The 26,413-nt window shown below is 49.9% G+C and overlaps 1 protein-coding gene across 4 annotated transcripts in view; it reads right to left on the bottom strand.

The window, feature by feature from the left end:
* Positions 1-237: 237 nt before the first annotated feature.
* The window catches only part of MSN (moesin), a 53,622-nt gene continuing 27,446 nt past the window's right edge, over positions 238-26,413 (bottom strand). The window contains exons 1-13 of one of the 4 annotated variants that reach the window (XM_075573556.1): positions 25,836-25,925; positions 19,582-19,665; positions 16,375-16,470; positions 13,533-13,807; positions 12,948-13,031; positions 11,963-12,109; positions 10,201-10,297; positions 8,944-9,107; positions 4,339-4,469; positions 3,891-4,051; positions 3,615-3,707; positions 2,357-2,590; positions 238-2,214 (exon numbers count right to left, since the gene is read on the bottom strand). In XM_075573556.1, the coding sequence (XP_075429671.1) occupies positions 2,050-2,214; positions 2,357-2,590; positions 3,615-3,707; positions 3,891-4,051; positions 4,339-4,469; positions 8,944-9,107; positions 10,201-10,297; positions 11,963-12,109; positions 12,948-13,031; positions 13,533-13,807; positions 16,375-16,470; positions 19,582-19,665; positions 25,836-25,910 (1,806 nt within the window). In that variant the 5' untranslated portion in view covers positions 25,911-25,925 and the 3' untranslated portion in view covers positions 238-2,049. Of the gene's footprint in view, positions 2,215-2,356; positions 2,591-3,614; positions 3,708-3,890; positions 4,052-4,338; positions 4,470-8,943; positions 9,108-10,200; positions 10,298-11,962; positions 12,110-12,299; positions 12,386-12,947; positions 13,032-13,532; positions 13,808-16,374; positions 16,471-19,581; positions 19,666-24,916; positions 24,994-25,835; positions 25,926-26,413 lie in introns of those variants that run through there. The other 3 variants (XM_075573558.1, XM_075573557.1, XM_075573559.1) reach the window with 3 other exon arrangements.

The raw sequence follows: 26,413 nt of genomic DNA, 5'->3' as shown, positions 1-26,413 counted from the left end.
GAGCTTACAATCCATGTTTTTGGTGCCTGAGGCACAGGGAGATAAAGTGACTTGCCCAAGGTCGCCGGGAATATAAAGCAGCAAGTTCCATGGAAGCGCAACTCAAAATAAGACTTTAAACATGACTGCAGAGTATTTATCACAGTGATCCGGTGCGCACAATGAGATCCAATTCCCAACCTGGGGAGCGTGGGGGTGGGGGGAGGAGGGGTGGAATAAAGGAGGAGGCGTCCCAAATTCAATTTGTCTAAACTTTATTGGCACTGAAAGAACAGAACGAGTTCCGTTTAGAACAAGGAGGGGAAGGGGGGGGGGGGGAATAAAAAATAAACCAAGAACGGGTCTTTAAACAGGGAACCTACACTGGTTTTATTAAAATAAAACCCCAGCGCTGCCCCATCTGCTGCTAACATCGCCAACATAACTTACAGCAATAACAGCATTAACACTCCTGGCTGGGATACACTCAGCCAGCAGCCAGGTATGACGGAGTTAACAAAAAAAAAATTAATTTGTCAAATAAAAAATACTAGAAATCTCTTGACTTTAATACTGAAAGCTCTCGGAACATTCCATCGGTTGCAAAATAACCTCTTTTTATAATACAGTATACAGTTTTTTTGTTTTTTTGTGTTTTCCCGAAGAAGGCTCGCCGCTTCTTCTGCACGATTTACTAAATGGTGCATAGCTAGAAAAAGACATTGAAATCATAATATTAGATAGCACAGGAATATATAATACTGGTAGAGAAGAGGGGGGGGGGGGAGGGGGGATACACAGGATGGAACTATAACCACGAGGCGGAGAACTCGCACAAACTCTCCAGCAGCGAAGGGGTTAACTGTCGGCAAGTTACTAAATAACCTTACAATGAGGGAATGTCAGAAATTAATTGGCATTTAAAAATAGCAGACAAGTCAAAACAGGCGTCTTAGGCAGTAGTACTCAACTCGTCCACAAGGGCCACCAACAGGTCAGGTTTTCAGGATATCCATGCTTCAGCACAGGTGGCTCAGTCCAAGACTATATCCCCTGTGCTGAAGCAGGGATATCCTGAAAACCTGACCTGTTGCGGGGGGTGGGGGGGAGATGGGGTTTTGAGGACTGGCATTGAGCCCCCGGTATAAGAGTGTAATGACTGCACACAGCCGCTTGGAGCGGGAGCCAATGGGTTTCTTGCTCTCATGGATTACAAGAGAGTATGACAGCGTTTCCGTAATAATACAAAAACAAATAATAATCTATGCAAGTCATATTTTTCACTTTCCCTCTCAGACTGAGAGACTTATGACATCATCTCCTCGCCCTCAGAAAGGCGCAGTGTCTACAGAACTTTCTTGGCCAATTACAGAAAATTCCTGCAACATTAAAGACATTTCTTTTTTTTTTTTCTCCTTACGAATGTTAAAGTGAGAACAGGCGTGGTATAAATACCGAAGGAAACGCTGACCTTCTGAAACGCGGTGAGGCAGCCCGCGAAACTTGTGAACGCCGGATATTATTCCAGTATATCCGCTGCCATTACTCTGCTGAACGGATAAAACAATGGAACGGACACAGGAGAAAACCTTCCAATCGCAATTCCAAAAGCAGGCGGCGTTTACGCAGTGCTGGTCTCAGAATATTCTGACGGAACACTCTAAAACAAGCTGGATTTTGGGGATAAATTAAGAATAATGCAGATGCTTTTAAATGTAGGGGGTCTCACCCCCTCCTAAAACAAAATATGTGCCCCAGCTGGAAGGAAATGTTTAGGGACACCTGGCGTAAACCCTTTAACTGCTGGAGAGATGTGAAGAAGTTTCTCATTGTGACCCCACTTTCAATATGCGGTGAAGAGGTCACACCCTCAACTCCGGAAGATTTCAGCCAGTCAAACCGACAAAGCGTTAAATCTTTCTGCGCTCGAGGGAGACCGCTTCACGGCATAATGAATAAGGGTTTATGATTGTACGGCATCAAATCCAGACCCGTCCCAGTGGTCGTTCCCGCCTGAGCGTCAGGACATGGGTGTGTGGAATGAACACAAGTGGGTGGGATACAGGGGTGTTACATGGATTCAAATTCATCTATACGCTGCTTGGTGTTTCCCTGACGGATCTGACGGAGCGTCTTGTACTTGTCTCTCCCGGCGCGCACGTTCTCGGCGTGAAGGAGATCGTTTGCGGTCTTCTTGGTATCGTCTCTGGCATTCGCCAGCTCAGAGCTTAAAATCTGGGAGGAGAGAAGAATGAGGATGAGGAGGATGGCCGCACAGCTTGTACTATTTGCTGCTATGTTCTCACAACTTGTAGCCCACACGCCACGGTGTATGATGTGTCAGCGTGTTGGTCTACAAGACATTATCCCTCGTTACCTGCAGGTGTTTCTGGACCCGCTCGTTTTTCTCCGCTTCCGTGGTGCGATCTTCCTCGCTCCGGTCCTTGATGTTGGCGTCCGCTAGCAGTTCGGCACTGGCCTCTGCGTTGTTCTCGTCCTGTTCATCGTCTTGTTCGTTCTCAGACTGCATGGGCTCCTGCACATGTGGAGTGGTCATCACCAGCTTCAGCTCCTCCTTGGTCTTCTCAAGGTCAGCCTGCACCGTCTGAGCCTGCAGACAATGCAAAGCGCTTACTTATCCCATTCCCAATCCAATGCAAACATGTTACTCCCCTGCGTCCTTCACTAACCATATCCCACTCCTGCCACCAACTCCTGATGTTCTTAAGATCTCTTCCTTGTGGTATTAAGTACTGTACTTTAACTACCCAGCTTTATTTTATAGCAGAAAATGTTGCCATTTTTAGTATCATGAACATTTTTAGCAGATAATGGCCCATTTCGCTAAAATGCTGTAATATCGCACTCAGTATTTGGGACCAAAGATAAATGTGTGTGTGTCTATCCCAAGCATTATTGAATTCCTTTCCTGTATACACCGCCACCCCCTTTGCTGGGATGCAGTTTCATTAACCCATCACCCTGTAAGTACATCTTCACTTTTTACCGAGCCTTACGCCTTTCACCCTCAGTAGGTCAGCTCGTCCCGACACCTTTCTACTAATTTCTTCTCATGCAAGGAAAAGTCGATGTTATTTGACATGGTTACATGGTAGAGGAGGTTGAAGACGTGCGTCCAGCAAGTTCAACCTATACTAAATTTAGATAAGATACTTTATCCTATATCTATACTTACTTATTGATCCAGAGGAAGGCAAACAAAAAACCCCACTGTTATATGATCCAATGATATCTCATAAGGGGAAAAATAAATTCCTTCCTGCCTCCAAGAATTGGCAATCAGATTACTCCCTGGATCAACATCCTTCCCATGTTTACTTATTTGTTATATCTCTGCATACCTTTCCTTTCTAAAAAGAGGCCCAACCTTTTTTTGAACAAATCTATTGTATCTGCCATCACAGTCTCCATGGGTAATGAATCCCACATAGTAACTGCCCTTACTGTAAAGAACCCTTTCCTTTGTTGCTGGTGAAATCTCCAACCTTAAGGGATGCCCCCGAGTCCTTTGTACTGCCCGTGGGATGAATAGTTCTTTTGAAAGCTCCTTGTACTGTCACCGAATATATTTGTATATAGTTATAAATGGTACTACGCCTTGGTGTCGCCCTTACCTTTTCCTGCCACTCAAATGCTTCACTTTCCTTCTTCTGCCGGGCAATTTCCAGCTGGCCAATAGCAGACGTCAGCTCTGCCAGCTCCGAAGCCTGGGGAGGGGAAAACCAAAACATGCCAGGTTAGCCCCCTCTGGGGAACAGGCTTCCAAGTCAGTAAGGAGAACTGTGGTAGAAAGGTCCCCCATTATCTGCCTGGGTATAGGACCCCACCTGTCTGCTCATCATAACCCTTGCAGGCAGTTAGTGATGATTCCAGTGGACATGGACACTCACCAAGTGCTCCTGGTTCTTCATCTGGTCCTGGGACTGCTTCAGCAGAGCTTCTTTGGCCTCCTCAGCTGCCAAGCGCTCCTTGGCCAGCTTCTCTGCCTCCTCCTGAGCCCGTCTCCGCTCATCCTCCAGCTCCAGGGCCTTCCGAGTCTGCTCCTCCAGCTCTGTGGGGGGGGGGGGGAGGGAGAATGGACAGGGTGGTTCATGTCACCGATACATTTCTTCTCGTTGCTGGTTCCCTTTGTATATGGAAGCACAAGTCCTAACATTACAACGCAGATTTCATACCCAGTTCCAAACATCCAACTCCACCACACTGGGGCATCGTCAGCATTACCATTGAGTGGCTCCTCCTCCTAAATTTATCATGTGAGTGCCTTTGATTTGGACGTGGGCGAGCCAGGTTTGAAGCCCCTTGGTCTTGTGACCTTGGGAACCTTCCTCTTATTACCTTCCTGTGCTTTCTTGGTCGTCTCTTCAATCTGCCGCAGCCTGTCCATCAGCTCCTCCTTCTCCTGCTCAATCTTCTCCTTCTCCTTCTCCGCCAGTTCCCGCTTCTTCTTCTCGTTCTCCAGCAGGGCCCTGAGGGGCAGAGGTGAGGCACAATACGTTACCCTGCCCATGGGGGCTGCCATCCCCAAAAGCACAGCTATAAGCAGTGCCAAGAGATTAATACTCCAACCGTATGGCCACTGAGCACGATATAAAGCCTTTAATATGTTGGGATATTATGTAACAATTACCATTGCATGTTGTTATCTTCCCGGGGGCCCGCTCTCTCCCCTACTCCACACCCCCCTCCCCCCCTCCTTGCCAGCAGCACATTGCGGGGCCCTGAGATACAGTAGGAAGGACAGCGGAGAAATCACTTCCTCTGCAGCCTCCATAGGTGGGCGGGGCATCGGTCAGGGGCGGGGCTGCAGCCTGAGAGACAGGCTGGGAAAGGTGAGAGGGAGGGGAAGAGGCGGGGCATCGGTCAGGGGGCGGGGCTGCAGCCTGAGAGACAGGCTGGGAAAGGTGAGAGGGAGGGGAAGGGGCGGGGCATCGGTCAGGGGGCGGGGCTGCAGCCTGAGAGACAGGCTGGGAAAGGTGAGAGGGAGGGGAAGGGGCGGGGCATCGGTCAGGGGGCGGGGCTGTAGCCTGAGACAGGCTGGGAAGGGGTTAAATCACAGGGGCAAAAGCAGACATGAAGGGATACAGGAAGGAAGAGACAAAGAAAATGAGAGCAATACAAAAGAGGGAAAAGAAAGACATGGGGGGGAGAAGAGAGAGATGAGGGGGAGAAGAGAGAGGCATGAGGGGAAGAAGAGAGAGATGAGGGGGAGAAGAGAGAGAGACACGAGGAGTAGAAAACGGAGACAGGTATAATGGGGAGAAAAGAGATACAGATCATGAGAGGGAGAAAACAAAGAGATGAGCAGTGTAAGAAGAGAAAGACATGGTGGGGGGTGGGGGGGAGAGAGAAATGCTGGGGGGTGGAGATATACATGCTCGGGGGAGAGGAGAGAGAAACTGGGAAGGGGGAAAGAGGTTTGATGAGGGGGAGAGAGAATGATGGAGGGGGAGAGATGAGGGGGAGAGATGATGAAGAGGAGGAGGGGGAGAAAGGATGGGGAGGGAGAAATAAATTGCAGTCAGAATTAATATTAATGGGGCCCTGACCTTTTTTTGCCCGGGGGCCTGCGCATGTCTCGCTGCGCCACTGTTTCCCAGCACAGGGGAGCGAGGGGTCGCAGTGAGGGGGGCAGAACCCAGCACAGGGGAGCGAGGGATCGCAGTGAGGGGGGCAGAACCCAGCACAGGGGAGCGAGGGATCGCAGTGAGGGGGGCAGAACCCAGCACAGGGGAGGGAGGGATCGCAGTGAGGGGGGCAGAACCCAGCACAGGGGAGCGAGGGGTCGCAGTGAGGGGGGCAGAACCCAGCACAGGGGAGCGAGGGGTCGCAGTGAGGGGGGCAGCACCGGGGAGCGAGGGATCGCAGTGAGGGGGCAGAACCCAGCACAGGGGTGCGAGGGATCGCAGTGAGGGGGGCAGAACCCAGCACAGGGGAGCGAGGGATCGCAGTGAGGGGGGCAGAACCCAGCACAGGGGAGCGAGGGATCGCAGTGAGGGGGGCAGAACCCAGCACATGGGAGCGAGGGATCGCAGTGAGGGGGGCAGAACCCAGCACATGGGAGCGAGGGATCGCAGTGAGGGGGGCAGAACCCAGCACAGGGGAGCGAGGGATCGCAGTGAGGGGGGCAGAACTCAGCAGGGGGAGCGAGGGATCGCAGTGAGGGGGGCAGCACCCAGCACAGGGGAGCGAGGGATCGCAGTGAGGGGGGCAGAACCCAGCACAGGGGAGCGAGGGATCGCAGTGAGGGGGGCAGAACCCAGCACAGGGGAGCGAGGGATCGCAGTGAGGGGGGCAGAACCCAGCACAGGGGAGCGAGGGATCGCAGTGAGGGGGGCAGAACCCAGCACAGGGGAGCGAGGGATCGCAGTGAGGGGGGCAGAACCCAGCACAGGGGAGCGAGGGATCGCAGTGAGGGGGGCAGAACCCAGCACAGGGGAGCGAGGGATCGCAGTGAGGGGGGCAGAACCCAGCACATGGGAGCGAGGGATCGCAGTGAGGGGGGCAGAACTCAGCAGGGGGAGCGAGGGATCGCAGTGAGGGGGGCAGCACCCAGCACAGGGGAGCGAGGGATCGCAGTGAGGGGGGCAGAACCCAGCACAGAATCGTGCTGCAATGCTAAAGATGGCGGCACATCTGTACTACAGATTGTGATAGGCTTATTATTAAAACGTGAGTAGAACCACTGGATGGTGCATCATATCCGTGCCATCTCTAGCCGTGCAGCACTCACTCTGCGCGGCACTCACTCTGCGCGGCGCTCTGCGTCTGATCCCCCGCTCCCCCGCAGGGAAGGGAACATTTGGAGAGACTCCCAAGACAGTTTCTGCTTTGAGGGTTGTGTGGAAAAGGGCGTCATTTTATTTCATTGTCACTATGATTAATCTTACTCACTGGGTTCCCTAGTATACATAGGTATCGGATTTCCCTCTTCAATATGTATGTTTATGACCAATACATGAGACAGACAGACAGACAAACAGACAAGACACACACAGACAGAGACAGAGACACAGACAGACACACACAGACAGAGACAGAGACACAGACAGACACACACAGACAGAGACAGAGACACAGACAAGACACACACAGACAGAGACAGAGACACAGACAGACACACACAGACAGAGACACAGACACACACAGAGACAGAGACACACACAGAGACAGAGACACAGACACAGACACACACAGAGACACAGACACACACAGACACACACAGACAGAGACACATACACACAGACATACACACACACAGACACACACAGACACAGACAGACATGACACACAGACAGACACACACAGACACACACAGACAGACAGACACACACAGACAGACAGACACACACAGACAGACAGACAGACACACAGACAGACACACAGACAGACAGACACATTTCCATAGTTTTGTACGCATGATCTCAAGTAAACATGTATGATCACGTACAACATGCATAGAAACCCCATGCCAGGTGCTTTTGTTCCTCAGTCATTCCTTCTAGTTCCACGCTACTTAAAATCACTGTAACAGGCGCAGTGACTTCAGCTTCCGTACACTGTAACAGGCGCAGTGACTTCAGCTTCCGTACACTGTAACAGGCGCAGTGACTTCAGCTTCCGTACACTGTAACAGGCACAGTGACTTCAGCTTCCGTACACTGTAACAGGCACAGTGACTTCAGCTTCCGTACACTGTAACAGGCGCAGTGACTTCAGCTTCCGTACACTGTAACAGGCGCAGTGACTTCAGCTTCCGTACACTGTAACAGGCGCAGTGACTTCAGCTTCCGTACACTGTAACAGGCGCAGTGACTTCAGCTTCCGTACACTGTAACAGGCGCAGTGACTTCAGCTTCCGTACACTGTAACAGGCGCAGTGACTTCAGCTTCCGTACACTGTAACAGGCGCAGTGACTTCAGCTTCCGTACACTGTAACAGGCGCAGTGACTTCAGCTTCCGTACACTGTAACAGGCACAGTGACTTCAGCTTCCGTACACTGTAACAGGCGCAGTGACTTCAGCTTCCGTACACTGTAACAGGCGCAGTGACTTCAGCTTCCGTACACTGTAACAGGCGTAGTGACTTCAGCTTCCGTACACTGTAACAGGCGCAGTGACTTCAGCTTCCGTACACTGTAACAGGCGCAGTGACTTCAGCTTCCGTACACTGTAACAGGCGCAGTGACTTCAGCTTCCGTACACTGTAACAGGCGCAGTGACTTCAGCTTCCGTACACTGTAACAGGCGCAGTGACTTCAGCTTCCGTACACTGTAACAGGCACAGTGACTTCAGCTTCCGTACACTGTAACAGGCGCAGTGACTTCAGCTTCCGTACACTGTAACAGGCGCAGTGACTTCAGCTTCCGTACACTGTAACAGGCGCAGTGACTTCAGCTTCCGTACACTGTAACAGGCGCAGTGACTTCAGCTTCCGTACACTGTAACAGGCACAGTGACTTCAGCTTCCGTACACTGTAACAGGCGCAGTGACTTCAGCTTCCGTACACTGTAACAGGCACAGTGACTTCAGCTTCCGTACACTGTAACAGGCGCAGTGACTTCAGCTTCCGTACACTGTAACAGGCGCAGTGACTTCAGCTTCCGTACACTGTAACAGGCACAGTGACTTCAGCTTCCGTACACTGTAACAGGCACAGTGACTTCAGCTTCCGTACACTGTAAATCCTCACAAACACAGCCAGGCCGAGCGCTTTCTGGGCAAACCCAATACGCGTGGCTAAGTGGGACGGGGCTAAGTGGGACGGGGCTAAGTGGGACGGGGCTAAGTGGGACGGGGCTAAGTGGGACGTGGCTAAGTGGCACGGGGCTACGTGGGACGTGGCTAAGTGGGACGGGGCTTTAAGATGCAGGATAGTAAGGAGACCGTGTCACGTGGGGATACATGCAGGTGCGAGAGCCACAGAGGTCTTCTTCTCACCTCTCCATCTGCTTCTGGTGCTTCTCCTCTCGTGCCTGCGCCTTCATCTGCTGCACCTCGATGGTGTCCGGCTTCCTGCGGCGCATGTACAGCTCATGATTCCCCATGCAGAGCGCCAGGATCCGCTTGTTAATCCGTAACCGCGGAGCGTAGAACACAAAGTCCTGAGGGACAGGGAACACACACACACTAAGGACGGGCAGTCGCGCGTGTGAAGGCGCAGGCGCGGGTGTGAAGGCGCAGTCGCGCGTGTGAAGGCGCAGGCGCGGGTGTGAAGGCGCAAAGGTGAAGGCGCAAAGGCGCGGGTGTGAAGGCGCAAAGGTGAAGGCGCAAAGGCGCGGGTGTGAAGGCGCAAAGGTGAAGGCGCAAAGGCGCAGGTGTGAAGGCGCGCATGTGAAGGCGCAGTCGTGGGCGTGAAGGTGCAGTCGCGAGCGTGAAGGCGCAGGCGTGAAGGCGCAGGCGTGAAGGCGCAGGTGTGAAGGCGCGCAGACGCGGGTGTGAAGGCACGCAGGCGCGGGTGTGAAGGCATGCAGGCGCAGGTGTGAAGGCGCAGTCGCGGGTGTGAAGGCGCAGTCGCGGGTGTGAAGGCGCAGTCGCGGGCGTTCTGGACTCACATTTTCCTGAAAGACTTTTCTAACTTTGCAGTTGAATGGAGAGAGATATGTACGGATTCCGTGTGTGTGCGTGTGTATATATATGTGTGTGCGTGCGTGTGTCTATATATATGCATGTGTGCGTGTGTATATATATATATATATGTGTGTGTGTGTGCATGTGTGCGTGTGTATATATATATATGTGTGTGTGTGCGTGTGTATATATGTGTGTGCATGTGTGCGTGTATATATATGTGTGTGTGCGTGTGTATATATATATGTGTGTGTGCATGTGTGCGTGTGTATATATATGTGTGTGTGTGCGTGTGTATATATGTGTGTGTGTATATATATGTGTGTGTGTGTGTGTATATATATATGTGTGTGTGCATGTGTGCGTGTGTATAAATGTGTGTGCGTGTGTGCGTGCGTGTATATATGTGTGTGTGTGTGTGTGTCATTGTCACGGTGTTCAAAGATGTTGGCACCATGTGTCCTGTCACCAATGGGTCACGAGACCATGTCTCGGTGTTACCACGTAGTGTGGATACCGTTTGCCAGAGCAAAAAGTCTTCTGCACAGATAATGCTTTATGTAAATGCCGTCTCGTGGCGCGCGTTCCGTGGGCTTCAATGTATAACGTGGCATGTACAGTACTCACTGGCGCCTTCTTGTCAATGGGTTTGATGACAAACTTCTTATCGTTGAATGAAATATTCCTGATCTCGCTCCATGGGAATCCGATCTTTGGCGTCAATCTTAAAAGCGAGAGACAGAGCGGAGAGGTTAGAGACCAGGTAATTAGGGCGCATGAAATAAACACTCGGAAACCTCAAGATCATCAAAAAGGTTACTTACGGGAAACAATATTCTTCGACCGAAATACATAGAACCGAATAAGTAGTAGATACAAGGAACTGCCTAGTAGGACTGATGAAGTCAAACTGTAAAGTGGACGCTAAACAGATTGGAGGACAGATCCAAGGCCAATGGGAGGGGGTTTATTCCGTGTTTAACGTGACCCTCACGGAGAGAGACAGGCAGTAAGCGGTCCTTACCATCAGCGTTAATGTTTGTTATAGAATGCGCACAACTAATGAAATAACGTGTATTGTGATCACAATTAAACATTACTAGAGGAGAGCGAGTCTTATAATCCCGCAATGTTTCCCCGAGAGGGGGAAAGGGAGCAAGAGGGGGAAAAGGAATTCGGAATGCCCAAAAAATGCTGTGAAAGGGGATTTCATCATTTATTTTTAGCAAGAGTTAAAAGTGCAGTTTTTGCTGCCGTTTTGCACATCGTGAATCGTGACTCTGGGTTCGGCTAAAGCAGAAAGTGGCAAAACCGCAGAAACGCTAGCGGCTACAGACAGGGTGATTCTTCCGACTGCGACAAGACCACAGCACAGCAGTGCCCTCTAGTGTACAAAACACGTTAGTACATCTACTTGTGTGCCCAGGAATATTACAATGTGGGCTTAAAGCGGCAGACCCGGCAATTTCCTACATGTGTGGTTTGTTTTTAAATAAATCAGTTCTGTACTATGAGAAAATACTTGTAGCATTTTTATTTTAAACAACTCTAAATTACATTTTAATGTATTATGTAACAAGCATTTTTTGTTCCTATAGCAACCATTTACAAAGTCACATCCACTTCTGAAACAGGCTCTGACAACCCCTTTTTGAGCCCTGCCCTCTCTCTAGCAGTGCACCAATTGTATCTAGTGACTGCCTGGTCACATGATCTTCCCCACAGGACTTTGCATCTTTGGTCCTCTTCTGCTGCACTGACAGCCATTTAGTGAACCCCCGAGCCAAACCTTCGCTGATCGATCACAGGAGAACGGATCGATCGGCAACTTGGCTAATTACTTATTGTGTGGATTGTATTGATGCGCATATTAAAGGTGAAAAAAAAACAAAAAGCACGGCAGCTTGGGCTGCAGATTTCAGCGCAAAAACCATAATTAAACATTGGAGGGAATTAACCCTTCCCCCCCATACCCAACAATCGAATACACATCCAATCACACCTCAGGGCAGCAATACAGCCGTTAGATTTTGCAGAAGATCCAACATTTCATGGTGATCGAAAACCCATATTCCGCCGGAAACCAAAGTCGCACCTTTTGTTACTGCGCTAACTGCCCGTTTCACTAGCGACAGATCTAACCTGCCATTTCTCACTTTAATACCCCGGGAGACGGTTGTACAGCCGACAGACTCACCCCTATATGTGGGCATATGGCGTACAGATTCAGTGAGCCGCGGGCTCCGCTGGAAGTGAATGGGTTAACCTGTGCCCTTTATGGAGTACTAGCTAGAGTAGTACCCGTCTCCGATTAGCAAGTACCTGCATCCCGGAGTTAGCCGGTCGGCCTCTAACTGTACGAATGGATTGATGCTCAGAGGAACGTTACCTGTCATTCTGTTCATAGATATTCAGTCCGAGCGCGTCCACCCCCAGCCAGAGCTCAGAGCCCTTCTTGTTCTTAATACTGAAGTAGTTAACCCCGTACATCTCCAGGTCCTGGGCGATTTTCAGGTATTCCAGAATAGAATCTTCTCTGCGCAGACAGAAGAAACGGAAAACATTACCCCAAATCCCCCTGGAGCCCTGAATTCAGGACACAATCCTTCGCACGTGAGGATCTGCGTTAGGCCCCGCCCCTGCGACAGGTCCCGTGACGACACGGGTGACGCGCCTCAGAGCAGGGAAGCTACGCGCAGGCGCCACTCTACCAGGCAGGGGGATACCTCTGGGTTCGGGCTAAAGCCCCGCCTCACGTCCCGTGACGTCACGGGTGACGCGTCACACGCAGAGGAAACCAAGCGCAGACGTCACGCTACGAAGATCACGCAAGGGGTTAATCCCAAAACTTCACACTAACCCAGGATCACCTGCGGCACACTCCGCCTCCCGACCAATGATTGGGCGCTTGTATACCGAGTGGGCGGGTGATGCTAATTTGTGGCAGCTGCTTGCTTATCTCTGGTCAAACTGCTTTAGCTGCAGACAGATTTTCCATCCAGATAAGCTGCAAACTATTCCTTCTATGTCTGTATCAGACAGCATATCATCCACTGGAGGAGATTAACCCCTTCAACGCCAAAGAGAACTGCAGCGCAACGCGCCAAGCTATATTTTAAGTGTGTAAATATAATTGGTGTTTGGACCAAATTGGACCCATGACAATATATTTAAATAGGTAAAAGCAAGGTAATGAAAGCCTTAAAACATGCACCGACGCGCCACACACCGACGCGCCACACACCGACGCGCCACACACCGACGCGCCACACACCGACGCGCCACACACCGACGCGCCACACACCGACGCGCCACACACCGACGCGCCACACACCGTCTCGGGTACCCAGCACAAGGTTTAGACCCCAAGCTACCTGAGCATCCCGCGGTGTTCCTCGTGCCAGACCTGGATCCTGTCCTCCCACTGGTCCTTGGTGAGTTTGTGCTGCTCCAGAACCCTAAAACCGAAAGGAGAGATTCAGCTGTGAAACCCCTCACCCCGTACCCCCACTAACCCCGCCATGGGGGCAGCCCCCAGAGAAGTGGGTGAATGAACGCAAATAATGCAAGTTGGCGGATAAATGTCATGTACGTGACCAGACAACTAAAACTACCCGTCGCAGGATGGTATGCGACTGTGGGACAGATTTACTAAACCAGTGGTGGACAACGCCAGCCCTCAAGGGCAACCAACAGGTCAGGGTTTCAGGATATCCCTGCTTCAGCACAGGTGGCTCAATCAAAGACAGACACTGATTGAACCACCTGTGCTGAAGCAGGGATATCCTGAAACCCTGACCTATTGGTTACCCTTGGGGACTGCAGTTGGCCTCCCCTGTATTAAGCTATCTTGTCATAAAACACCACTGAAGCCAATGGGTAGTAATGTCTTCCAGCGCTGGAAGGTATTTTAGGGCAGAAGACTATGGCTCTTGTGCTATACGCCCGGGGGCGCTCACCTCTGTGGGAGCAGCTTGTCTCCTGCCAGGTACCCTGGCTTCTGCATGTCCTTGTTGAAATCTCCGTACTTAGCCTGCACGGCATAGGAGGCCAGCAGCACCGCCGTCTCCGGGGGGCAGTAGATGTCGTCATTTAGGATCCCCTCCTTCACCTGCAGGAAGAAGAGCCGCTGGGTGATGTCCTGGATCAGCTCCTCGGACACGTCCTCGGGGTAGAACTTGGCGCGGAATTTGAAGAGCAGCGGGCTCTCCTTCCGCACATCCTGCGCAGTCACCTGGACAACAAACACAGGCGGTCCGGCATTAATATCACCTACATCACACTCACACCACCTCCATATGGGACCGGGCGTATACATCACAAGAGCGCATCGCAGAAAGCAGTGAATCTACCTGGAAAAGGAGTGGGGGGGCGGGGGGGGGCAGGTTATTGGATATTTTATTTATTTATGGACAGAATGAGAGATTTCGATTATTTTAAAGAGAAGTATAAATGGCATTATAAATCAAATTAGACATCTTTTTCTCAAGCCAACAATAAAGTATATGGCCGTGATGGGAAGCTACGCCACCTGCATCCGTATTTCTTCAACCAGCCACAATCTATCAGCCATATATACAGCTCAGCGAGGTGGGAGAAGTCCAAGAAAACCACGTTTTACTAAAGCGTGGGAGGAAGAATTGGGTCAGGATCTCGGTGTAGGTGAATGGAGCATATATTGTAAGTAACAGGATCATCAGCAAGACTCGGAAAACAGAGTATATTGCGAGATGGAAGGAAATATCTCTAGCGAGGGAAAGAGGGTGTATATTATAATATATATATATATATATATATATTATATTATAATATATATATATATATATATATATATATATATATATATATATATATATACCAATATATTAACAAGGGATTGGTACAGATGGGAAGGGCTTCCCTATGAGGTCGGTGAGATCCACCTTCTGACCCAACCTTCATTTAGTGCGATAAGTTGATTCCTTATCATTTAAAGTATGATTTTCTGTTCTCTCGTTCCTTGTATGCTTTTGTCCTTTGGGTCAAGTTCAGGTAAATCCCATTTGTTCAGTTTGGGGCGCGTGTGGTATATTCTCACCAGGCTTACACTTTGTGATGTAGGGGTAAATATTCACATTATGAGCTGCGCTAAACAATGCGTCTCTCTATACGCCAAGAAGAAATAAGGGGTTTACTTAGAAAAAGGAGGCGAATGGAATTTTATTAAGGACAATGCTACATCCCGGCAGCGCCCAATGTTTGGAGGATTATTATTAGAGGGGCTCGACAAATGCGGCACCCGGGGGCGACTGCATCGTGGCCGCGTCTCCCGGTCTTCTCCGTCTTGATCTTTAAAATCATATTCTTCTCCTGCAGCACTATTCAAAATGGCCGCGCGACATCATACGACGCTGCATTGCCATGGCAATGGAATGCTGCGTGACATCGTGACGTTACGCAGCGCCGCGTGATGTCACTGCGTCCCATTGTCATGGCAACGCAGCGTCGCGTGACACCACGTGGCCATTTTGAATAGTGCTGCAGGAGAAAAACATTATTTTAAAGGCGACAAGACAGCTGAAGGCCGAGAAATGCTGTCAGGACCCCGCAACCAGACCCCGCGGCAGGTGTGATGGGGGGGCGGGGGTGAGTGATTTTTTTTTTTTTTAGAGTGGGTTTTGGCCACGTTTGTCGAGCCCCGATTATTAGTATGCCCTGAAAACTATGAAAAGCCATTTCATTTTTTTCACTGCCATAACCAGCCGAAAAGCAGTTCTGTGCAGCGTGCCGGGAGGCGTCGCGTGCAGCGTGCCGGGAGACGTCGCGTGCAGCGTGCCGGGAGACGTCGCGTGCAGCGCGCCGGGAGACGTCGCGTGCAGCGCGCCGGGAGACGTCGCGTGCAGCGCGCCGGGAGGCGTCACGTGCAGCGCGCCGGGAGGCGTCGCGTGCAGCGTGCCGGGAGGCGTCGCGTGCAGCGTGCCGGGAGGCGTCGCGTGCAGCGTGCCGGGAGGCGTCGCGTGCAGCGTGCCGGTAGGCGTCGCGTGCAGCGTGCCGGGAGACGTCGCGTGCAGCGTGCCGGGAGACGTCGCGTGCAGCGTGCCGGGAGACGTCGCGTGCAGCGTGCCGGGAGACGTCGCGTGCAGCGCGCCGGGAGACGTCGCGTGCAGCGCGCCGGGAGACGTCGCGTGCAGCGCGCCGGGAGGCGTCGCGTGCAGCGTGCCGGGAGGCGTCGCGTGCAGCGTGCCGGGAGGCGTCGCGTGCAGCGTGCCGGGAGGCGTCGCGTGCAGCGTGCCGGGAGGCGTCGCGTGCAGCGTGCCGGGAGACGTCGCGTGCAGCGTGCCGGGAGGCGTCGCGGGCAGCGTGCCGGGAGGCGTCGCGGGCAGCGTGCCGGGAGACGTCGCGTGCAGCGTGCCGGGAGACGTCGCGTGCAGCGTGCCGGGAGACGTCGCGTGCAGCGTGCCGGGAGGCGTCGCGTGCAGCGTGCCGGGAGACGTCGCGTGCAGCGTGCCGGGAGACGTCGCGTGCAGCGTGCCGGGAGACGTCGCGTGCAGCGCGCCGGGAGGCGTCGCGTGCAGCGTGCCGGGAGGCGTCACGTGCAGCGTGCCGGGAGACGTCGCGTGCACGAGAAGGGACCCAGAGCCGGTGAGACTCTGAAACTACTTCCGGTCGTATTAAGAACACTGTGATCCAGCAGGGATAGCCTGAAAACCTGGCCCGTTGGGGGGGGGGGGGGGGGGGGGCTTGGGGACTGGAGTTGAGCCCCCCTGATCTAGCAAATCCCCAGCTAACAATCCCGGAGAAAGTGGCGCTAAGAAGAAGCACCTTTTTGTTGAGTTTCAGCCACGTGGAGAAGCCTTTGGTGTCCTGGTACTGCAGCCCAAAGAACCAGACTTCCCGAAGGCCGATGGTTTTCACAACCTGTAGGGGGGAGAAGCAGAGGCACGTTATAACCGGCACCTCCCAGGGGGGGTCCTAGAACAGAGACCGGGTTAAGAGGGACGGTACCTTTTATACCACGAAGACACGGTTAGAAAATCTAGTGACCGAGCAGAAGTGTAGATTGTGGTGCATCTTAATAGAACAGACAAGTTCTTCCTACACTAAATGATAGTGCACATGGCTTTAATAAATAAAAATACGCACCTGCAAACTGTCATTTTAATCGATGAAGAAATCTCATATGGGTCCATAAAAAGGTGACTCCTTAGGCTGCGCTTATAGTGCCGGCGACAGCGATGTCGCGTCAAAACAAATGCATTGTCGCTGTCGCCGTCGCGTGCGCTTACAGTAGCGTGGCGCGACAGCATGGTCGTGATCGCTGGAAGTTTTGATTTTTCCAGCGACCGTAGCCTGACATCGCCGGCACTATAAGCGCAGCGTTAAAGAATCTGCCAAAGGATGACAAATGGTTGGCGCAAGGTTCCTGCATGATTAGGCTGTAACGCCAAGCCTTAAATAAGCACGTGTCACGTGACATCACCGCGTGGATTATTTTGTAATGACGTATAAACAACGGAAGAGTTGTGTGACTATATGTAATAACTAAGTAAAATAAGCCAAGTATGGAAAACAAACGTCATTTCCCTAGGGAGGAGCAGGAGGTGCAGAGAGGCTCGGTGCCACTATACAGTGCAGCACACCTATTGTAAGTGGCAGGAGGTGAGTACACTGCATGCGATACCACGCAATGCAGGGCTGCAAACCGTATCGCCACCGGAAAGTTACAGGCGCGGCGGAGATTGCGGCCGATATCAGCGCTGGCTGTCACTGCACAAACAGCGGAAGCCGGGGCCCGCGGCACACAGAGCGGCGCTCTATCAGAGCAGCAGTATCCATATGGGAAGAGGGACGGCCAAAAGAGCGGTCACGGGAAAAGCCTGCCGGTGAGAGCCGATAGCAGCTGCTCACCATTACACCATGACGTCACTAGAAGTTTATTAACCCCTACAGCACTACTGTTCCTCATGCTGCCCACACACGTCCCTTTGCTGTCACGGTCTTATCTTTGTTCTTTGACGGTCCTTATCGTCTTTATCCTTCATACTTTTGCCAACTCATTCTCCCGTTTAGGTCACTGACCCCCAACCTAACCCCTTGCTCCTTCCCACTTGTGACTGTCCCTCCGACACGTTCCTGCTACATGCAGCAGCAAGACACAGGAGCGAAATTCCTCTGGGGAGAACGCCTGAAGGCGAAGGTCATTTCTCAAGGTCATGCAGTGAATGCAAGTACCAGAGGCTTGTATCGAACATACACACCAACACCTTAACACTTCTCCACACCTCCTGCCATCTCGTTTACAGATCCTGTATCTTGTTTGCACAGTGTTGGGACAGAATGCGTTCCCCTTATCCGGCTCTCCGCGTTATGGATACAGTATTCACGGAACGTGATACAATACGCAGCACAATAACCGCACACTCGCAGGTTATCAGGAAATCACCCATTGATCTGCTTGGTTAGCGGAATATGCCGTTCCCTTTACAGATGGCGTTTCAGTAACTCTGTGTCAATACAGCGCGCCTGTGGATCGCAATCTTCCCCCGCTTTCAGTTTGAGAGTTACCGAAGCAGAAACTCTCATAGAAAACCGTTTCCGCATAATTTTGACTGAATCTCTTTGCTGCCAGAGGCGGCGGCAATGCAGCAAACATGCCAAGAAAACATGCTAAACAGTGTAACATGCAATGCAGCAAACATGCCAAGAAAACATGCTAAACAGTGTAACATGCAATGCAGCAAACATGCCAAGAAAACATGCTAAACAGTGTAACATGCAATGCAGCAAACATGCCAAGAAAACATGCTAAACAGTGTAACATGCAATGCAGCAAACATGCCAAGAAAACATGCTAGCAGTGTAACATGCAATGCAGACCTCTCTGGCAGTGAAGATGTTAAACTCCCCAAATGAATACATGTAGAAAGCCTGAAAGCACCACACCCAGAGACTAGCCAAGCAGCACTGGGGGGATTTGGCAGTCTGGATACACATTTACTTTAGAGAACAGTTAATAAGTCCCATTCTTCATCCTCTCTGCCAGCAGCCAACGCCCAGTCCCTTCACGGCCTGCCCCTGTAAGGGGCTCTGCCTCTCTCCCTCTGAGGGCTGCAGCCTGCAGGATTACAGCTGTGGAAGCGAGGCTGCATTCCTTAGTGAGGCCCAAGGCTCCCAGCTCTGCTCATCTGCTCCTGTTTGGCCTGGATATGTACTCACACATTAACTCCAACACAAGGGAGCGCAGAGCAGCTCGGGATAGCACAGCCTATCCTAACCCCGAAACCAACGTATCTCATGGGGGGATCCGAGGTTACCCCGCACGGGTTGGCATAGTTATCTTCTGCAGTCAAACATTGGATTTTAACCCCTCCATTGCTGGAAGAGCCTCTGTAACGCTGGTCAGTCTGTATGCACACGGGTCACATGTATGGGAACAGGTTTGTTTGAGAGACACAATGTATAAGTATGGGGAGGGGGGGTAGCAGAAGAAGGGGTACAGAGTAACCCAGGCATTGTGACAATGTGCAAAAAAAACATCCAGGCGTGGAGAGGCCAGGAAAACGTGGCCTACCCTAAAGCCATTAAAACAAATGTAAAAAAGGAAGTTAGTGGCTAGAGATACTCTGCATCATTATACATTGCAACAGATTAATTTTCATGGGGGATGGAAGTTAAAACCATGCAATCATGAATATCGAATGTAGAAACATATCGTACAGATGCGTTGCTTTATTCCTAGCGAGACCTCCTGGCAAAGGCAACCGATTACAGTCTCACGGGGCAAGAAAAAGCAAGATAGAAAAGAACGTCAAATATGAATGCTTCCATTCACATGCTGCACGATTCAGCACGATTCAGCACGATTCAGCACGACGCAGCACCCATAACGCATCCCTTCCATTAGCTCGCAATGCTCCACGTGGGGCCAGACCTTTCAAATCATCTAGGCGGGGAGCCCCGTGGTGAATTCCAGGCTCACGTGACCCCCGTTTGCTGCAGGCAGCCCCCCCCCCGGATCCCAGCTCTCACCTGGTCGAAGAGCTGTTTCCCCGTGGTGTTGGGCTGGATAGCGAACTCCAGCTCAGCATCCATCGTGGTCACGCGTACGCTGATCTGAAGCAGAAGAAAAGGGGCCACGTTAGCACACAGAACACTGCCAACGGCAACTCCCGCCATCAGGGCGAAGTCCTCCACCATAACGTGACGTGATAATGGGCAGCCATTTCTACTGCACACAGAACACGGCTTTATTGGCGCCGTTCCTGCCCCCCACGCCACCTTCCCCAGAGGGATGTGTCCGATTAGTAACTTGATTTGTATCCCTGAAGTCTACGAGTGAAAGATACAAGGTAATCGTGTATATTTACAGAATGGTAGACATTTTGGGCATTATTGAAATCCCTGATCTCTGATTGGATAATACCTGGGTTTTTAACCATTCAGTTATGGGCCAGAATATTTGGCACCCTGCCACGTTTTTATTTCCAGCCAATCAGCTTCCACTTGTCACAGTGAGGGAGAGCAGCTCTCAGACAGGGAAGCAGATTGGATGAGGCACCAGTCAGTCACTGACTCCTCCCCCACCCTGCAGAGAGTGTGTGTAGGGCTGGAGTGTGCGGTGTGTATGAGCGAGTGTGAGGGTGGTCCGAGTGTGGGATGTGTGTATATATAGCGGGGTGTGTGAGGGGTGTATATATATATATAGCGGGGTGTGTGAGCGACTGAGAATAGTGTATTCACAATTTATCTTTATTTTTAAAAGTACAGTAAGAGCACAAGAAAAGGTGAAATCAGGTTTATTTTAAAAAAAAATCAATATAACTATACATTATTTATGGGGGAAAAAAACGACATTTAGCCATAAAATAGTAATAATTCCCTCTGAACCAGGCGTTACTGGGCTCGGGCCTTCAGCTCTTCCAGCCTGGTCATCATTGGCCAGTAATAACCTGTTCTGAAGGGATCACAAACTACAGCACCAATAAAGTTTGTTTCTACATCACTGCTTTTCAACCAGGGGTTCCCCAGGCACCCCTAAAAGGGTTCCCCAGGCACCCCTAAAAGGGTTCCCCAGGCACCCCTAAAAGGGTTCCCCAGGCACCCCTAAAAGGGTTTCCTGCAAGTTTGAGGTCATTTAACATTCGGGATGCACATTGATACCCTGACAACCAAGACCTATGCCAAACTAGGGGTACTTTACAGGAACAAATCCTCCCTAAGTCTCCTGGTCAGAAAGCGTATTGCACAGCAGATGCTAATGCCAATTATTGACTATGGAGACATAGTATATGGCTCGGCTCCTCAAACCCACCTTAGCAAACTTGACACCCTCTACAATTCAATTTGTCGTTTTGTTCGCCAATGCAACTACAACACACATCACTGTGATATGCTCAAAGAACTAGATTGGTCATCACTCGAGTCTAGGCGCAAAGTTCACCTTTCCTGTCTCACCCTCAAATACTTTCTGGGCAAGCTACCCAGCTACCTGAACAAGCTCCTCACCCCTACCACATGCAGCACCTATCACCTGAGATCAGACTCCAAAAGACTATTCATGGTCCCAAGGCTCAACAAAGTATCCGGACGTTCCTCCTTCTCCTTCCGTGCACCCCAAAACTGGAACAACCTACCAGAGACTCTCATATCCACCACCAGCTTAAGTTCTTTCAAATCTAAGGCTGTCTCACACTTTAATCTGGTCTGTAACTGTTTCATACGCTCATAATATACATTTTCTTTAACTGTGCATGCAATGTCTTGTATATAATGTATACCCTGTTCATTTATGTAACTGTATTTGTAACCATGTATTATTTGTTTTACTCTGTGCCCAGGACATACTTGAAAACGAGAGGTAACTCTCAATGTATTACTTCCTGGTAAAATATTTTATAAATAAATAAATAAATTTTAAAATGGAAGAAAAAGGAGTGGTGATAGGAAGTGATCAACTAGAAACCTTACTAATAAATGAATATTAAAGATAATAATAAGTGGCTGCAAACTGAAGTGAAAGTGAATGAGTAAAATGGTGCACACACAAGGCAGAGTGCCCAGAGAAATTCACACCACTAGTAGTGTCAAATATAACTTTTAATAGTATATACTTAACACATATATTACCAATTGTGAGTGTAACAGTAATTAAAAAGTCAATCAAATGATAGTGAAGCGTTACACCAAAAATTCCTCTCAATAAACACTCAGACAAATTGTTACGTTTGTCAGAGATAGGCAGTGAATGGCATAATTCAGTATTGCTGGCAATACCCACAAAAAGCAAGACTCAGTAATGCTCCGAATAAGTATTTACCAAAGCGCATTCATCAGTGCTAATTTTGTTAACAAGACGGTGCAACTGGTAAATCAATTATGCCTATACCAGATCTCCCCTTTAACCTCCCCAAAAAAGGGGGAGGTCCCGTAGGAGATATAGAGATATATATATAACAACATTACCATTCTCACGTCCGGTAAAGGAAGACTGCACTCAGATCAGTATAGGCAAAAAAGTCTGTATTAGGCATCAATACAAAATGAACAGGCCGCCCAATCCTTTACCGGACGTGAGAATGGTAATGTTCTATTATTATTATTATAAGAGACGGCACCTGATGATGTTTTTTTAGTACATTGAGTGCAAGATGAAATATATATATGTGTATATGTGTATATGTGTATATATAGTGAGCACGATAGGGGTGGATAAATAATGCCCACCAATTAACAACAACACACTCCTATTGAACGAATCCACCAAGGCAGCGCTAGCCACAACGTAAGAGGGCGGCTAAATACAGTATGATGTTAAGGTCCAAACTGACAGACTAGATGAAGTTCTGCCCAGAGCCATCAGGGAATACTGACCATACCGGCTCTAGCATAAATACACCATATGTCCCATTCTTAGATGGCTATAAATATATTCAGGTCTCCAGCTACGGAGCGGGAGCGAAACGTGCGCAGGTCACGTAATGATGTCATCAGCCTCCGTAACGGAGCGGTGTTAGTTTCTCGTGTTACGGCAATTCCGTTGATTTGAGCGCTGTGATTCCCCTTCCGTGTACCGTACCATTTACATATTAACTACAGGAGACCTCGGAATATATTTATAGCTATCTAAGGGTGGGACATATGGTTTATATATGTTTTAAGTATATACTATTAAAAGTAATATTTTAACATTTAAGTGAATTTCTCTCTGAGCACACTGCCTTGTGTACTCATCATTTTACTCATTTTAAAATTGTACCAATTACAGAAGAATTTATAATTAATCTGATCTCAGACGCGCTATTAGAGAGGGTTGGGGTTCCTTACAATGCATCTGATCACAGACGCGCTATTAGAGAGGGTCGGGGTTCCTTACAATGCATCTGATCTCAGAAGCGCTATTAGAGAGGGTCGGGGTTCCTTACAATGTATCTGATCTCAGACGCGCTATTAGAGAGGGTTGGGGTCCTCAGAATTTCCACTGGGGCTCCTTAACCCCCCCCCCCCCCCCCCGCCCCAAAAAAAAAAGTTGGGGAAAATGTGAGACCGTATTGCTGTACACCCCCTGCCTGCCAGCTGTAAGATACGGTGCAGCTATCAGAAAGACGTTTCCAGTAACTGTGTGTGCGGGAGACAAGCAGCCACCTGAAACATACATCATACATGTTATAGAATTTTTTTTATTTTTTTTAAACATACCAGCACACAGGAGTCCCTGCCTCCCTCCTGCCTCCCTCCTGCCTCCCTCCTGCCTCCCTCCTGCCTCCCTCCTGCCTCCCTCCTGCACACACACGGAAGCGCTCGGCCTGGTACACAAGTGATCAGCAAAGCACATTCCCAAGAGATCTTCAACATGGAATTACTCATTCTCCATACACATGGGCTATGCCCAACACAAGGGAGAGCGGTCTGTGGGGTCCAGAAACGGAGCACAGCTGCAGTGAAGAAAACGGGGGCTACAATCCAGTGGAAGAATTAAAAAGCCTTTATTGTGTGGTGGTGGGGGGGTCAGAACAAAGTCTGACGCGTTTCAGGAAGAATCCCTTTGTCAAAGAGTGAGTTCATGTTTGCCGGTGATGTCTGATATGCATATATGTATATGTATATGTATATGTATATGTGACTAGACCCGACCCCCTCCCCTGTCAGGATGTGCACCCCGTGTGTGCTGGAACCTCCCTTATATCCTGCCACAGACAATATAATTTCTAAAACAGAATGTGAAGATCTGGGGAGCGGCCCATAAAATAAAAACACTGCTACATACAATAGTAATGAGTATGTACTTCCAAACCTCGACAGAGCCAGCCGAACCTCCTCTCCTCATTCGAACCCCACTAGGATACTTCTGTGGGTTAATCCGGAATGTGGCAAAAGGAGCGATTCAAAATCCCAGGCCCAATACTACAGTCAGTCATAATCTGGAGTGGTGAGATAATGTGGTTATGTGGGACTTCACACACGCGTGCGTGCGTGTACAGGGTGGGGGGGTGCGTGTACAGGGTGGGGGGGGTGCGTGTACAGGGTGGGGGGGGGTGTACCTCTTAAACATATGTTGTATCCCAATTCCCCCAACACAGGTTTCTGTATGATAACACTGACATGTTGCATGTACAGTTTGTGCTACACAAAACCCAAGGACAATGAATATACTTCTGTCAGGAGAGGGAATCACAGGGCTGGGGCGAGAGAAGAGGACTTTCTCCATGTAACCAACTGCTCCGAGACCTCAAATTATAATCTCACCGTTACAGTATTCATATTTTACATTGTACAGAGGTTCTTCCCCTCTAATAACGGAGAAGGCCGACTTTACATTAATTTCTCCGTCTTCAATCAGAATAATAATCCTTAAACACACACACACACACACACACACACACACATACACAGAGACACACACACAGAGACACACACACAGAGACACACACACAGAGACACACACACAGAGACACACACACACAGAGACACACACACACAGAGACACACACACAGAGACACGCACACAGAGACACGCACACAGAGACACACACACACACAGAGACACACACACACACAGAGACACACACACAGAGACACACACACACACAGAGACACACAGACACACAGAGACACACACACACAGAGACACACACACACACACACTGCTGCTCCTCTGGGTTCTGACTTCCAGCAGAAAAGCAACAAAATCTCAGTATAAAAAGGGTAAAAAGGCCGAATCCGCGCACACGCTGCGTCACGTGGTAACGCAGGAGTTACCGTGGAGGCTCTCGCACACCTACACCTGGGCTTTCACGCTTGTTCCTGTGCAGGTCGGGCGGGATTTCGCACTGGCTGCCCCATAGTACGGAGGAGCGCTCTTACTTACAGACATCGGGTTCGTTTGCAGGTAGGACGCAGCGGGATTCGGAACGCACCCTTCCTGCGGCGATCTCTCCCTCGGTGTCAGAGCACCACCCCCGGGTCACATGAAAGCGCTTGCAATTTTTCAAGGGATTACACGTTTAATTAAACCAAGCCCCCTCCTGGCCGTATTAAAAAGGGCCTTTTCATGCTCTTAAAGTACAGGATACCCAGCAGGACCTCATTACAGGGGCAGTAACCCTTTAGTGACTTGGCGTTATTAGACTAAGAGCCCCTGATAAATTACTTGCCTGTATTTAACATTTTATGCACGACTAAAGCCCAACAAACCGTAACTCGAGCTTCATTAAAAGCAGCGACAGCCAAAACATTGGAAATACTGCGCTCTCCTAAATCCTTCTGTCCCTATATAGTCTAGTTTTTTATTTTTATTTTAACATTTATTTATTTTAATAACAGTAAGCTGGAAGGGTCCATGTGGTCACATAATGCTGCAGAGAAGTTCCAGATATCAGACATCATCTAACTTCGCAGAACGTTCAGATTTCCCCAGATAACAGGGAAATGCGGCGTTATTTAATGAGAATTGTAACACTGGGGACACATCACTGCCAAAGAAACAGGGTCTGAAATGGGGATTCCTAAAAAAAACCAACAAAACACTTCTTCCTGCTGGGTATACGGAGTCCGCCCCCCCCCCCCCCCCCCCCCGTGACAAGCAGTCAAATATGACATCACAGGAGGTGACAGCCTTGTAATTGTAATTGTCACAGTTACTTGGTATAACCTGGTGTTATCTAGGCCTTGCTTTATTGATAACACCCCCGGTTATTACCTTCCATGAAAACAGTCACATAACCGTTTATTTTATTCAACGCGTTGGTAAACCTGGCGGTGCGAATAAACAGCGTCGCGGTACTCACCGGTAACGGTACGGACCCTTTACTGAAGAAAGCAGACATATTACTAGACTTTTCTATTTGCAGCGAATTGTACATCCCCCGGGGTGAAAGTGCTCTTCTGTAAACTAGAAATGAATATGTTGTAAGTGGCTGGGACTGCGCAGGTGAACTTGTGCCATCTTGTCTGATGGGATATGGAGAACTGAGCTACACCCAGAATAAAAGCACAGACACACAATGCAAGGAGAGCGAAGTGTGAAATAAAACATCTGCACTGCGCCCTCAGACATCCGGCATGTAGGGGTTTTATTGTTACATTAGAATGAAATCAGAGAGAACGCAGTGTACCAGGGGACGGACGGACGCGCACGCGCACACACACGCGCACACACACACACACACACACACGCGCGCACACACACACACACACACGATAGTAGATGAAGCAGTAACTGGAATTTACAAAAGAACATGTTTAACGTTTCTACAGCTGGGACCTTTTCTCAAGAGGTCACGTCAGTTCCCTTCTTATTGGGGGTGCTGGTTTCAGCACTGTACTGTGTAACAATATCTTCCACTGCCCCCTCCGTACGCCAAAA

This window comes from Ascaphus truei, chromosome 16 (assembly GCF_040206685.1).
Source record: "Ascaphus truei isolate aAscTru1 chromosome 16, aAscTru1.hap1, whole genome shotgun sequence".
NCBI classification, from domain to species: domain Eukaryota; kingdom Metazoa; phylum Chordata; class Amphibia; order Anura; family Ascaphidae; genus Ascaphus; species Ascaphus truei.
The sequence above is the reverse complement of the archived record's forward strand: the minus strand, read 5'-3'. Positions and strand labels throughout refer to the sequence as shown.